The sequence below is a fragment of the Hippoglossus stenolepis genome, chromosome 20 (genome assembly GCF_022539355.2).
Source record: "Hippoglossus stenolepis isolate QCI-W04-F060 chromosome 20, HSTE1.2, whole genome shotgun sequence".
In the NCBI taxonomy this organism is placed as follows: domain Eukaryota; kingdom Metazoa; phylum Chordata; class Actinopteri; order Pleuronectiformes; family Pleuronectidae; genus Hippoglossus; species Hippoglossus stenolepis.
In genome coordinates this window covers 19,694,176-19,709,545 of record NC_061502.1, presented here as the reverse complement: position 1 = coordinate 19,709,545, position 15,370 = coordinate 19,694,176, and the positions used below count along the sequence as shown (strand labels likewise).

Sequence of the window (15,370 nt, the reverse complement as noted above, 5' to 3'; positions counted from 1 at the left end):
AGTCCGGTTCTTGTTTGCCTTCATCTCTGCCTCCAGCGGATGAGGAAGCCGCTCGGCGCCGCCTCTTCTGTGGAGGAAGAAGACGCCCCGAGCCGACATCATGGTCGCCGGTGAGCTGGTGCAGGAGCATGTGCGCGCGGACACCGGCGCACCGGAGGACATCACGATCTCCAGGAAGAGTCCGGAGCTCCCGGGCGGCGCCGCGGCCGAGCGACACGCGGAGCCGACTAACGGAGCGGTGAGGACGGGCGGGGCGTGGGAGGCAGCAGCCGACCCCGCTCAGGAGGAGGAGGAGAAGGAGGAGAAGGGGTCAGAGGAGAAGGAGGCGCCGCCGGATGAGAGCGAGGCGATGCTGCCCAACGGAGGCGGAGGGGAGGCGGCGGGGGAGGCACCGAAGAGCCGGGACACGCAGCTGTTCGCGCGCCGGTTCGCGGTGCTCGCCGTGTTCAGCCTGTACTCGCTGGTGAACGCCTTCCAGTGGATCCAGTACAGCATCATCACCAACGTCTTCACCCGCTTCTACGGGGTGTCCAACGACAAGGTGGACTGGCTCTCCATCGTCTACATGGTGGCCTACGTGCCGCTCATCCTCCCGGCCACCTGGCTGCTGGACCGGAGGGGTCTGCGGATCACGGCCCTGCTCGGCGCGGGCCTCAACTGCGCCGGCGCCTGGCTCAAGTGCGCCAGCGTCGGCCCGCAGCTGTTCGGAGTCACCGTCACCGCGCAGGTCATCTGCTCCGTGGCGCAGGTGTTCATCCTCGGCCTGCCGTCCCGCATCGCCTCGGTGTGGTTCGGTCCCCGGGAGGTGTCCACCGCGTGCGCCACGGCCGTGCTCGGGAACCAGGTCAGCCACAGACAGAGAAGCAGAGACACGCACACACATACGCAATAAAGCAAAACTACTACTCGTACTACTACTAATAGAAATTAAAATAATAATGACATGCAATGTGTGAAAAACTAACACCAGTTAATTAAATCATTCAAAAACATGATGAGGCAAAATCTGTTCAATTTGATAAAAAACGTTAACTATAGAATCTTCATATCTAACTCCACTCTGCATCAAAGACTGTAAACAGAAGACTGTTGCCTTTGATGTAATGAATAACAATATACTCATCATCCTAATTATAAGTTTATTCTAATATTCTAATCCTAATAACAGCTCCTGGTTCGCAAAGAGATAAATATAAACAAAACATCAGAGGCAACAAGCAAAATAATACAAGTATACAAGTAATACATTTATGATCGTGGAAGAAGAAGACGCAGTAGGTGGCGGTAATGCACCTTGACGTTGGTTGCCAAGAATTTATAATCGCAAACCTTGTGACTTATTGGAAAATGTGAAACATATTAAGGCTTTACTAGAAAGTTATAACATTAACGAGCAATTGGAGGACGATTCCCCACAACCTGGCAACCCATCGTTAATGGCTCCTGTTAAATTATTCTTCAACAATTAATTACATCCGTTGATAAACCCTTACTAAATCATTTAGTGATAAGGATTCAAAAAGGTGGAGAACAACGGATGCAGAGGGCCCAATGCCTGTGTTCACCTTAGGCCCCCAAATTGCTAAATCCGCCACTTGACTAAGCCACCGAGTTGTGTGGTAATCCGTCCGATAGTCTTTGTGACAAACTAAACAAACTTATGCCGAAGAAAACATAACCTCCTTGGACGAAGGTAATAACAGAACAGAAAAGATGATAAAGTAATACACTAGAATGTCAAACACTGCATTTTGATCCGTAACATTATGAAACACAGTGTAACAACCACGTTTCTCTTCCTCTTTGTGTCTCTATGTGTCTCTTTGTGTCTCTATGTGTCTCTATGTGTCTCTTTGTGTCTCTTTGTGTCTCTATGTGTCTCTATGTGTCTCGTCTCTAGCTGGGAACAGCCATAGGCTTCCTGTTGCCTCCAGTGTTAGTTCCCAACACACCTGACGATGTCGAGCTGATGGGTCACAACATCAGCATCATGTTCTACGGTACCGCCGCTCTCTCCACGGTCCTCTTCCTGCTCACAGTAATAGGTAGGCTACACACCACAATCACACACTCGTAAACACAGACACACACAACTCAAATGATGCCTTGCGTTTTGGGACGTGGACGTTTACCCTCTGCCGCCATCTGTTCCATTTGCTGGGGCTTTGTGGTTCAGTTGTCTCGAAGCTGTGTGAGGTGACATTAGAATAGAGGTGTGGGCTCATTTTTATATCCCAGTGGGGACTCTAAACTGAATACACACCAACCCGTGGGAACGCATGTCTCTCGTGGGAACAATATTGATGTCCCCATGGGTTCAGACTACTTTTTGAAAGTTGACTTAGGGTTCAGGTTAGAATTAGGTTAAAGTTAGTAATGTAGTTGTGATGGTTATGGTTCAATCTTTATTTAACCAGGAACAGTTGAGATGTTGAGATCCTGGCCAAGACAGCAGCAACACAAACAAAGTACAAGTGGATGACAATGAGTTGTCCCCCTGAGGAGAGTGAAACAAAAGTGTGTTTGTGTTCTGAGGACTAAGGTCCCCTGAAGCAGGATTTAATCAGGGTAACTTCGGGTTTAACAGGCCTACAAAAATACAAAAATACATCAAAACTATTATAGCTTAATTTTAATTTAACCAATTCTCCGAACAGAGTTTGGTGGATTTGCTGCAGCGACAGCACTTCTGGTTCAGGAAGCCGGGGATCATGGGTAATATCCACTGTGTCTCAGTTCAGTGAGTCTGACGACAGACTTCACAATAAAACTCACATGTTCAAATAAGGAAATTCTTCATGTGACCACCGCACTGATTTATACACGTGTGATGACTATTGGGTAATAAATCCTAAACATTAACCCACATTACCCGAGGTCACATTGTACATGATGTACAGTACTTTTTGTACCTGTATGTTCTCTCCAAGGGAAGACTGTATTATGTTTAGTCTCTGAACCAGTTTTACAATGTTCTAGAATATTTATATAGTTGTGATTTTAAAAAGGCACCACAATAGAAACAGTATTTAAGAATAATTGTTCATATCCGATAGCTACTTGTTCTGTTAAACGACATCAATACTGATGCACCAGCGGGTTGTCAAAGGGCATAAAGGAGCTTCATTGAAATATGGGATAAAAATGTTTAATTGAATGTGTTGAAGAATTTCTGTTGTTGTTATTTTTCATTAAAGCTTATTGAAGTTCCGCAGGGAGCCTACCTGGGTCTCCGTATAGTTGCAAATAGAGGGGTTCATTTGGTTTTCTTATAATTTGGTATTTAGTCATCTGAGCAAGTCGCATCAAAACTTGATTCTGTCTCTTTTGCATCCTGCAGTGATAAAGGACCGACCCCCCCTCCCACCCAGCCAGGCCCAGGCTGTTCTACCAGACTCTCCTACTGAGGATTACTCCTACAAACGGTCCATCCTCAACCTGATACAGAATAAAGCCTTCATCCTGCTGCTCATCAGCTACGGTAAACTCAAATAAAACCTTGTCTGGATTCAGATCTATTTTACTAGCTATAAAATCCATATCGGTGGGTGCTCTAATATACACATACAGTTTATATTATACTTCTTTTTCTAGTTAGTATAATTCCTGCTATTAAAACACAGGAACGTTTTTACACAGACTGGCACTAAGTATACGATTGAGACTATAACCACATGTGTTGTTTCATATTTATTCAACTCAGTGAGAAACCTTTGTAGAAAATGTGCTTTCTGAGGTTTCTAATCCAGAGGTTGTGCGTTTCCCCTGAAAGACACTGGGATCGTTTTAAGACTCCAGCATTAAAACTGCCAGAGGGGCTTTTCTGCACTTTGATGTTTGTAGCATGACTATCTTCTGGCACATGGTGTTCACATGACCACACACACACACACACACACACACACACACACACACACACACACACACACACACACACACACACACACACACACACACACACACACACATCTTGTTTTAAAGCCGACACATGATGTTTTTTCAGTCTTGCTTTCCTTCGGTGTGTTATGTAGGATTTTTGTGAATGTAAAAGTTTGGCAAAGTTAAAGGTTTAATCACAACAGAGTGGGTCAGTTGACCAATCAGAGCAGACTGGGCTTTATCAGGAGGGGGGGGGGTCTTAAAGAGACAGGAGGAAAAAGTGTTTGAGACAGAGGCTGAAAAGAGGAGCTGCAGCAACGGACAGTCGTAGGAAAATGACGTGATTTCACTTTGCTGCTGAAGCTAACTGCTCCCTCCCCCTGTCTCTGTTTGTCCATCTGTCCACAGGTATAATGACTGGTTCCTTCTACTCCGTCTCGACTCTTCTCAGCCAGATGATCTTGACCTTCTACGAGGTAAAAGACCAACAGCAGGGAGACGATGTTTTACTTCCTAACCCTTCTCACACATTGCTCCTGTCTCTTCCACCTGGGTTCTAAAGGAGGGACACACATTACAGATATTACACTATTACTCAATGTAAATGTGATGTAGTCATTCAGGTTTAAATATCGATCAAATGGAAAGTGGGCAGAGGAAAAGAGGGGAGCGAGAGGCAGATACAGAAAAGAACAGAGGAGCTTCTGACGGCTTCGATGTGACATGAGTTTATTGTCTGTGGCTCCGAGTTCATTAGCTACTTTCACGCATGCCTGCTGCCCACCATAACACTGTCAGTGCGCGCAGACACACACACACACACACACACACACACACACACACACACACACACACACACACACACACACACACTCAAGAAAACAATGAAGAGAGAGAGACTCTAAAACGTTTGTCTTTCTTTATAGTCCCTCTCTCACATTCTGTACGCCCACTCTGACTGACAGCAACACACACACACACACACACACACACACACACACACACACACACACACACACACACACACACACACACACACACACACACACAAACAACCCTCGCCCTTAAACATTGTTACATGTGACACTTTTATACACACCTGTAAGGTGAAACCCACGTGTTTCTGCAGAGATTTGATCAGTTAAAGGAGGACAAAAGCCCTTTGTTCTCATAAATCCTCTCCTCCTCCCCTTTCCTCTCCTCTCCTTTCCTCTGGTTTCCTCTCCTCAGAACCAGGAGTTGAACGCTGGGAGGATTGGTTTGACTCTAGTCGTTGCTGGGATGGTCGGATCCATCCTCTGTGGCCTGTGGCTGGACCACACAAAGACATACAAGTAGGAAAGACACACACACAGCACTGATGTTGCTGATAATGTCTTTGTCGTGTTCACAGGGGCTTCAGTGTTTTGAAACATGAGAGGAACAACGAGTTGGAGACGCACTATTATTTAAAAGTTTTAATATTTCGTGTGTCAAACAGTGTTTTATCAGATCCGTCTCATGTGTCTGACGCCTCTGTGAGAACAAAACAAATCCTACAAGTCAAGATGAAACCTGAAACTAAAGTTTGAGGTGTCAAAAGAAATGAAATCTTGACTCTGAGCTGTGGGGTTAGGAAATGAGATTCACAGTTGACCTTTAACGACGATGACAGAGATAATATCACCTCTGAGTGGAGCCTGATTATCACTGATCCACTGACTGACGGATGTTTTTCAGGATGACGACTCTGATCGTGTACATCCTGTCGTTTGTGGGCATGATGGTCTTCACCTTCACTCTGGACCTCAACAGCATCTACCTGGTCTTCTTCACAGCTGGAGTCCTGGGGTAGGATTCACTGAGCCAGTTACAGTGCAAACATTTACCTTGTGTTTGTTAAAGCACCTTACTGCAATTTTACACTGTTTGAATTACTGAATGATCTTTAAAGTAAATATAGTGACATTCTTGTTATTTTCCTACCTCTGCCAAATACCTTAAATTCAATCAAGCTGCACCAAGTTACAGACACTCATAAATATCAGTCGCCTAAACCTTTCATCAAGATCTGTGAACTATTCTCCAGGAAATCAACGAGCATGTTAAAAAGTGGAGAAAGGAGGGAAGAAACATCTCTGGAAAAACCTGCTGACTAACACACAAATAAATGGACAGAGTTGTAAAACATAACCTCCTTAATAATAATATGACACGTCCACACAATATAATATACAACTGCAACTTTTTAATTATCTAATTGAAGTGTAAGTAATATAATGACTTAAATAAAACTGCAGATCTCTGTGTGTTGTGGGTAAACTCAACTTTATTTATAATTAGGGTGTGGTCAACCTGTGTCAACACTAAACTGCTGCTTCACCGTTTCCTTCAAGGCTGCACAGTGTCACTGGGTTTAACCTTTTCATAGATAGATAGATATTTTACAGTTTAACCATAAACTTGATTATATGAAGGTTTTTGGTTCCGCAAACATAATCAAGGATACCGAGACTCTCATGTAGTCATTTGCTTCTGTAGAGAGGAGCAGGGAGCACATTGAAGTGGATTTATCTTTCAACACAGTTCACTGCTCAATCGTAATTTACACACGTTCCGATTGTTTTCATTCAGCTGCTGAAACGAGTTTGACACAGATCGTGTGTCGTTGCTTCTTCGCCCGCGTCCTCAGCGTCATCCTGCAGGTTTGACGCTGATGCAGTGTTGAAAACAAATAGAGACGATGAGGGCCTGAGCTCTGTGTTGTGTGTTAAACATGAGGTACAAAGCAGGTCCTGTGTAAACGACCTATAAACACTGAGGATCCAGGGTGTTAAAGCCACGACCGGGATTGAAACTGCTACTTTTGCATTATTTCAAATTAAAATGTGAATATGACATGAACGTGAAAGATGTCAGAAACTGTCTGGGTCGATATCGACTGCAGCGATGTGGTTTTAAATATAAAGGCCAACAGGTGGTGAGAGCTGAATAAAACAGGAAGGGCTTTGTTTGTGTGTAAAAGGCTGAAATCACTTAAGTCCCATCTCATCTGTGTCGTCTGTGTTTCAGCTTCTTCATGACGGGCTACCTGCCTCTGGGCTTCGAGTTCGGAGTGGAGATCACGTACCCGGAGCCTGAGGGAACATCGTCAGGACTCCTCAACGCTTTCGCTCAGGTGAGGAGATGCGTCCAACATGTGCAGAACATCGATTAAATGATGGAGAAAATCTGAGTGTGATTATGTTGAATCAATGATGGGATGGACTGAATGTCTGTCAGCAGCAGACGAGGCTTCTGAAGTCGCCCAACTGCTCGGCAAGTCTCTAACATGTGTGTGTGTGTGTGTGTGTGTGTGTGTGTGTGTGTGTGTGTGTGTGTGTGTGTGTGTGTGTGTGTGTGTGTGTGTGTGTGTGTCTCTGCAGATGTTCGGGATCATTTTCACTCTGATTCAGGGCAAACTGATGACAGATTACAATCCGCTGGCTGGAAACCTCTTCCTCTGCGCTTGGATCTTCCTCGGAATACTGCTTACTGGTAGGCTCTGTTTGTGTGTGTGTGTGTGTGTTTGTGTGTCTGTGTGTGTTTTTTTGTTGTTTGTTGTTTGTCTCAAACCATATACATATTCAAAGTCTAATATTTCCTCTCTTGATTCATTTCAGCCTTGATTAAATCAGAACTGAAAAGACACAATGTCAACATGGGTGCAGACTGCAGAAACCTACAAACGGTAAGTTCTCACAAACACACACACACACACACACACACACACACACACACACACACACACACACACACACACACACACACACACACACACACACTCTGTGCCTTATGACTTTAAATAGAAAAATGTTGTGTACTCACACCGACACAGATCCAGGAAGTGATCAGACCGTCCCAGTGTCACCGTAGAAATCCAGAAAGCAACTCCTCATCCCATTGATACTCCGTCGACTGTCGGACCGATCGTGACTCGAACACATGAGCAGAGTCAGGATGTTCTCTGCCTTCGCTATGTTTTTATTTCATCAGCTGGTTTTCATGGCAGCATGTGTGGTTCTTTATGTGTCTCTGTGGAGTCTCTGTTGGACAGCGTCCTCTGAAGTGACCTTATCACGACACATTCTTGGACCGTTCTCTACTTTGCCTGTTTGCTTGGATACTTGTTTTTCTCCCTGCTTTGACGTCGCTCCTGAACAAAGCTGTTAAAACCCGTCTCCACTTAAATTCAACCTTTCCACCAACTGATTTTCTCAAATGATTTCTGAAGGTGCCCCACAAAGCCCGTTTCAGACCAGCCAAGCCTTTAAATCTTGTCCAGTGCTCTTCAATCAGTCTTTTGTTCCGTCCTCCCACCCTCCTGCTGAGTCACAGCTGAAGAGCCCTTCATCACACCCATCCTCTTCCTTCTCCTCTTCCTCTTGCTCTATGTAACTTTGGTGAGTGGGTACGATCTCCTGTGAGAAGAACTGACTGAGAGTCACAGCTTAAAGCTGAACTGTAGATCAGTTAAAAAGATACAAGGATCGAGAGAAAAGGTTTAAACTGACACAAATTGTCTTTAAAGTGAAAGCACGATGTTCGTCTTGCTGCTTTAACGCTGTATGTCCAGCTGTATTACAGAGCTTTTATTTTGAAAAGTTGTGATTGTATCGCAGGCCTCGGAAATAAACAACATATTATTCAGTCTTCTTTTGATTTGGACTTTCAGGTTGCCGTACCAGGATTAGAAAGAAAAGGCCAAAACTGACTTTATAAAAGATCTGTAAAACTTCATCATTCATTTGAATGTTGGTCGTAAAGTTCCATTTCTCTCCTACAGGGTTTGCACTGGGTCTTGAAATGTCCAAATATTCCTTCACATCTGTCGCACTTTACATTCGTCTTAAATTTTACTTGTTGAAACCTGTAGAAACCTAAAGCTCAATTAGCTTCTACATATCTATAAATACATTTCTCTCCTTCTCCCAGGTCCCTGATGAGTCTCCCGAGGAGCAGACTATACTCGACAAGAAAACCAACGGAGTCAGTCTGGCTTCCTCCCTCAGCTTCTCCCATGAAACCTCAGTGTGACGCTGCCAAGTCCCTGAATCACTGGACGAACATGAAGGCCTCCCCGCTGCCCTGGGATACGTGTCGGCACCCACGTACCTGAAGGTGAACTTTCTTTATTGCCGAGTGAAGGATGTGGGTCAGGTCTAATCAAGCACAGCCACAAAATAAACCGGATCCAGGGCGAGCGGGGGGACTGACGAGAACCGGAGGGAGCTGGTGAAACCCTCGACCCAAATATTGCTCCTCTGCAGAGGGATCCACGTCCCTCATGCCCCCAGTCACCGGCATAGTGAAAGAAGCGTATGCAAGTGACCGCCTGCAGAAGAAGCTCCTCTGCACTTTATCTGTGTTGTACTTTGTGAATGTGGCGCTTTGCAAATCTGCCATCAATGGAAAACAGGCTCCAGAGGAATCATGGTGGTTTCTGTGGTCGGAGTCTGCAGGTCACTGGGAGGAGGAGACAGTGAGCAGCTTTAGTTTTGTCCTGCGGCCTCGGCCAACATTTCCTGATTTTACTTGAATTGTCCACGGATGCTCTGGACTGCAGTAGTGAGACACACTGTACATGTCGTGATGTCATCGTTTATTTGTGAACAGATTTCTGTCATCATCAAAGAGCTCAGTGACACCTTGAAGGAAATGACCGACTTGTTTTGACTGAATAAAACGGTTCAAGTAGATCATGACATTAGAAGAACAGTTCTCTTGTTCTGTGTTGTGAGATCTTCGATGAACGTGGACCAAACAGAATGTGAACACGTCCCGAGTTCAGCGCACAACAGGAAAATAAACGCACAACTTCAAAGTTTTAACTCGTTTTAATGCACAATCTGAAATGTTTTGGTTGTTTTTGGTGTCGACTCCTGTTGGTAGTTGTTCCGCTGAGAATCTGAAGGTGACAGATGTGGAGATAGAAGAACGGCGCCATCTGGTGGGTTAGTAGTAACACAGCGAGCAGAGCAGGGGAAGCACAAACGTGTGACAAGAAGAAAATGACCATTTATATTTACACATCCGCCTCTGTTGTTTTGTTTTTCTTTAGTCACATGTAAAAAACTGACTGCTTTTCTTTACTGTCTTCACCCATTTCTAAAGCAAATATTTTCCTTTTTTAACTTTTGTCTGTACAGTTTGAGAACACGTGAAACCTGGTGTTGACACTTTTATACCATGTCCATATTAGGTTTGGTATTTTACTTCAACTCTTTCCTAAAGATTGAAAGTAACTGAATACTTCACTTGTTCATTTCCATTTCTGCCACAATTCAGACTAAAGACATAACGTTTAAATAAATGAAGATGCATCATTATAGAATAAAACGAGACATTGTTGAACTTCCAGCAGTTCATTAGGTTAAAAGTAGTTTACCTGCGACAATGTTAAAGTAGAACTTACATTAATGACAACCCAATAATAGAATATAATTCACTGTCTGTTTTTCTGAAATGTTCTGTTTGATACTTTGATTAGTTTTTGATTCTTTCTAATACTTTAGTTCTTTTATTTCAGTTAAACTTTGAATGCAGGACCTTTAATGGTTTTGCTATTTTTACTTCAAGTGTCAGGAAATGACATCGGACAACTTCAGCTCGAGTCCGCGACACTTTCACGACGAGGAGGGGCATGAGGTTATTTATTGTCGAGACTAAAAAACGTCTCCATGTTTAACATGTAATCATCAAAGGAACTGTTCGTGTCTCTCTGGTCTCGTACATGTCTAAGAATAGCAGAAAGGCTTTTGACTTATTTTGTCGTAACCCTTTGTGTTTCTCAACGGGAACAGTTGAGAAACAAGTGTAACCACTTCACTCTCACTTCTCCTTTGGTTGAAAATATTTGTTTGGTTCCATTTCAGTATAGTTTGTGTTAATGATTGATGAATTTTTTTCTGCTCTGTAGATTCTAGTGGACGATAATCTGACATTTCCTCGTCCATCAAATTTTTTTTATAACATGAATCTTTGAACCACACTTGTGTCTTGTTTGTAAAATGCATTTTTTGTTGTTGTCATGTTTAGATATTTATTAATCTGTGAATAAACTGTAGCAAGCAGCACTGAGATTTAATTACAACTGCTTCTCTGGTCTGATGCATGACAAATGTTTTGGTATTTGTATTTATAAAAGCGTGTCTTCAGTCTCATGTTTGGATCTGATTGCCTCCATCCGGTCTTTCCACGTTTCTCCATACGACCAACAAGTGAGAAGGAAATGTGGCGTAGTGGTTCTGTGACGGCTGCGGAGACTATTCCTGAATCAAATCATTTCGATTTCGATTTTGCTTTACATTACCAATTTAATCAGTTTGGATAGTTCAGATGTTTTGGGGGTTAGGCTATTTCCGTCTTTACTTTCCAACTTTCCATTTAAAACTGGTTCCTACTTTGGCTGCAAGTAAAAAAAAAGTCTCAAATTTTGACTTTGATGTTCAAAAAAAGACTTTATATTCATTTCCTCAAATCGCTCGACACTCGTTTTGTTTTTTCCAATGGAAGGAAACAGTGCATTTGTTGGTGACTTTTAATACACATTTTCTCTGTTAATCATTTCCGGCAGCAGGACGGTGAATGTGACAGTGAGTCCAAAAATAAAGAAAGTGAAGGAACACGTCAGTGTTTTTTGGGGTTTCTAGACAACAATGAATACAGAGGAATAAGGTGTAGGATGATTTAGATACGCACACAATCGTTGTTGTGACGATCAGTTAGTTACAAAGTACTTGACAAATATAACAAAGAATACAACAGATCAAAGGCGACAAGCAAATTTTACAGCAGATAAAATAATACATCACTTAAAAGTTACGGAAAAAGAAAAAGTTTTGAAAAACGGAAGTAACAGCAAAAAAACCGATTGTTGCAGTGTCTAAACGTGTCCCACTCTTTGATAGAAGAGTGTAAACCTGTCGTTGGACCTTTGGTTACTTTAAAATCACTTGTGGGACGTTGGAGAAACGAGTGCTGTCATATATATATATACTGGAATCACATGATACGCAGATGACATTACTCTGTATGTTTTTGTTGGAATCATGAGACGCAGAGTAAAATTCCAACAATAAAAGGATTTACGCCGATATCTGTGTTACCATGTTGTTTTACACACACACACACACACACACACACACACACACACACACACACACATGAACTATGAAGTTCACCAAATAAGGGAAGACAAATGATGTGTAAAAGCTTACGCAAGTGATTGTGCAATGGTTTTTCCGAGCAACCCCCATTTCTAAACTTCTGCAATATTCTTGTCAATTTTTTTCCATACTGGAGGACGTGAGCATGTGTTGGTGTTTGGAAGTGAAACCGCCCCTAAACTGATATTATCGACAGGCTAAGTGATGACCAACGTAGTTTTTACTGAGAAACTCAACCAAGGAGAGGAAACGTCATCAACACAGTTCTAGTTCTGTGCCAAAGACAGAGAATGGCTCCACTTCTGTTTCTCCTCATTTTGTTGCCTACAATTGAAGGTAATTGCTCCTATGTTTGCTGTTTTTATGTTTATTGTAGTTTTAAAGAATTACAATTGTAATTATTATAATATAATTATATATATTAATTACAATTATAACCTGGGGTAAAAAATCAGCACAAAAAAATTCGTAATCTGAATCTGTTGACAAAGTTCAGAGCACGTTGAGTGTTTGGCAAAAAGCTCTTTTTCTCTCAGAGTCGTTTTCTGCTTCCTGTTGCTCCTGTTTTTACAATGAGACACGATGAATGTTACATGTTTTTAAAGTTTTCCTTCGGAACCAGGTAGAGAAAACATGTTTGGACACATTTCACCTCATGTTTTCCTTTTACAAAGAATTCCAGTGCTGACATAAAATATGTTTTGAATGTTGTGCCAACGAGTGGTTTGAAGAAAAAATTCCAGCATTTTCCATATAGCAATATACATTTATTTTATCTTTCTTTTTATTGTGAAATTTGCATATATTTATTCTATTGTAAAATCATATTCAATTCATTTATACATACAATTTCCTATCATAGGGTCATACTATTGTGAAATCATACCTGCCTTTATAATTACAACAGTCTATTAATACAGATATACTTTTCAATTTCATCTATTTATTGCCTATTTAAACTTGCACACATGATACTTTGTCCACCTTATATATATACACTTTAAACATGCAGCCATTTTCTGAATATTTCGACATAACCATTCGGTTTTGGTTGTCTTGTTGTCTCTGCAGCGTATCTGGAGAGAATACATCTCTTCCACACACGTGGTGACGAAGCCGTTCTGCCCTGTAACATCGTATCTTCATCTACAAGGTGCTCCATGGTTACATGGATGTTCAACCGTGCTCAGAAGGAGAGCCCTGTTATTGTGCACAGTGTACTTGGCAGTATCCCGGGTGTGAGTCTGGACACTAACTGTTCTCTGCTCATCACCAACGTCAGCGATGAAGATGCTGGTCGGTACTTCTGTGAGCTGAAGAACAGTCATCATCAAAAAGCCTTACCTGTGATTCTCACTGTTTTCACCGGTGAGTCTCATCTCTATCATTCTTCAGAGAAATTCTACTTTCTAACTGCGGGTTATAATACAGGACTGTGCATAGAACACAAAAACTGCTATAAAACACTAAATGTATTAATAATATTTTACTGTCAGTTGCTTATTATTTTAACCAACATTAGCCCTGATCATAAATACTAAATATTCATTCACGTTCAGTATTTTAATCCTTTAAAATACTAGTTTGTTGACATAATACAATATACATGTATTATTTTCCATATACTACATATAACAGGATTTGTTTGTGGAGATTTAACACAGCCTGGCACGTGTCACTGATTAATAACAACATTAATGGCTTTGTGTAAAATCACATTTAAAAATAAGTTTCTCTGTATGTTAAGGACAAAAATACTTTCAAATTTAAATTGACCAAATACGCATATAACTAACGAACTAACTGTGCAATGCTCTTTTCTATCTGTACAAGTCACTGGCTATAATGTGCAGTTCATTACACTGTATATATTATTTCTATTCTATTCATATTTTTCCTTGCATTATTTATTATTTTACCGATGTCTGTTTTCTGACTTCTTTCCCTCTTTTCTTTTTCGAAATGGACAAATAAATAACTACAATTCAATTGAAAGTCAGACTAAAAAATATGGTTAGGTTTGCTTTTTAAAAGACGCAATAACATAAACAGATGAATGATCACGTGTTTCCTGTCAGTCTCTTGGTTCCCAGCAGACGGTGGCGTGGTGATCGAGTGCGCTCTGGAAAGACCCTTTTTGTTCAGCTCCTGTGTGGACAGGAGGTTCCGTTGGCTGGATAAAGGGACGGGGGCTGTGCTGTCAGGGGAAGACGTCTCGTTCAACAACATAGTGGACAGATGTGTCTCCTCTCTCCATGTGGACAGACGCCACAACACGAGTTACACCTGCCAGTATGTTGATGGGTACATGCAGGTACAGATACAGGCCGACTACACACCGGCTGCCAAAGGTGAGACGGGAAACTGTCTGGAGTAATTCCAATGATCGTGCACGTCACAGTCCTAAAGCTGTTAATCACCTTGTGTGCAGCTTTGCCTAAAATGAGTAAAGTAATTAGTTGTAAAATATGAAAAGCTTGTATATTTTTGCAGTTTCTTTTGTCCAAAGATGTGTTATCTTTGGTTTTAATAAAAATCTTCATTTCTGACCTCAGGTTCCTCAGAGTCCTCCGGTTCCTCGGGCTGGACTCCTCTGAGCTACGTCATGTTGACTCTGCGTGTTGCAGGACTGATCCTCTTGATCACAATCACTGCTGTTATCATCAGAGACAGAGGTGAGGACATGAACAGAAACACGTCCTCGTTTGAGGATTTATTCATTTCTCTCATTTCTTTTGTTTTGTCTTTCTGGTTTTTTTTTTCTTTTAAGGAAACAAAAAGCCGCTGGAAGACGACAAATCTTAGTCAAACTAAGATTTCTGCCTCCTGGTTGTTTCTGGATCATTTGGTCAAAATCTGTGTCGTCAAGGAGTTTGACCTGAAGCAGATCCAGCTCCGTGTGGCGTCTCTACACCATCGTATCTACAAATGTTCATGTCATCTATATACAGCCTCGACATGTATAAAAGTATATATGCAATAATTGAACCTGTGAATCAAAGAAATGTGCTGTATAATTTAAATTACTTTACAAACATGAATAATAACATGGTTATTATCACTTGACATGTGCTGTTTTATAAATAAAGTTGACATTGAGATGGATCCAGGATAAGTTGATAAAGTGGAATCAGCCTTGGTGGAGGAATGTGCACTTCTATTTTCAGAAACGCAGAAATTACTCACAAACGATAGTGAAAAGATGAACACAGTTTGAGGATTTTTTAAACTTCTTTAGCTATGTTTTTTTTTTCAACCTTTTTTCAAATGCTTTTGGTGCAGGAATACAACAAACACTGTAGTGT

At 41.8% G+C, this 15,370-nt stretch overlaps 2 protein-coding genes across 3 annotated transcripts; both read left to right on the top strand.

Annotated features, from left to right (window-relative positions):
• Positions 1 to 100: 100 nt before the first annotated feature.
• On the top strand, positions 101 to 11,060 carry flvcr1 (FLVCR heme transporter 1). 2 transcript variants are annotated; one of them, XM_035144164.2, is made up of 10 exons: positions 101 to 844; positions 1,901 to 2,045; positions 3,341 to 3,481; positions 4,288 to 4,355; positions 5,110 to 5,213; positions 5,599 to 5,709; positions 6,931 to 7,036; positions 7,284 to 7,395; positions 7,521 to 7,588; positions 8,833 to 11,060. In XM_035144164.2, exons 1-10 carry the CDS (start codon positions 101 to 103, stop codon positions 8,932 to 8,934), a joined length of 1,701 nt encoding a protein of 566 aa, XP_035000055.1. In that variant the 3' UTR covers positions 8,935 to 11,060. The 2 variants fall into 2 exon arrangements, with proteins under 2 accessions (XP_035000055.1, XP_035000056.1); XM_035144165.2 differs by lacking the exon at positions 8,833 to 11,060 and adding an exon at positions 7,736 to 8,824.
• A 1,142-nt stretch (positions 11,061 to 12,202) lies between these two features.
• On the top strand, positions 12,203 to 15,185 carry LOC118099075. The gene is made up of 5 exons (XM_035143347.2): positions 12,203 to 12,401; positions 13,137 to 13,433; positions 14,144 to 14,416; positions 14,621 to 14,740; positions 14,836 to 15,185. The coding sequence occupies exons 1-5, from the start codon at positions 12,356 to 12,358 to the stop codon at positions 14,868 to 14,870; spliced, it is 771 nt and encodes a 256-aa protein (XP_034999238.2). The 5' UTR covers positions 12,203 to 12,355; the 3' UTR covers positions 14,871 to 15,185.
• Positions 15,186 to 15,370: the final 185 nt, after the last annotated feature.

Coding starts and splice junctions, on each gene's coding strand:
- flvcr1 (XM_035144164.2), top strand. CDS start 101: ATGGTCGCCGGTGAGCTGGTGCAGGAGCATGTGCGCGCGGACACCGGC. Junction 845..1,900: donor CGGCCGTGCTCGGGAACCAG/GTCAGCCACAGA, acceptor TCTCGTCTCTAG/CTGGGAACAGCCATAGGCTT. Junction 7,037..7,283: donor TCCTCAACGCTTTCGCTCAG/GTGAGGAGATGC, acceptor GTGTCTCTGCAG/ATGTTCGGGATCATTTTCAC.
- LOC118099075 (XM_035143347.2), top strand. CDS start 12,356: ATGGCTCCACTTCTGTTTCTCCTCATTTTGTTGCCTACAATTGAAG. Junction 13,434..14,143: donor GATTCTCACTGTTTTCACCG/GTGAGTCTCATC, acceptor GTTTCCTGTCAG/TCTCTTGGTTCCCAGCAGAC. Junction 14,417..14,620: donor CTACACACCGGCTGCCAAAG/GTGAGACGGGAA, acceptor TTCTGACCTCAG/GTTCCTCAGAGTCCTCCGGT.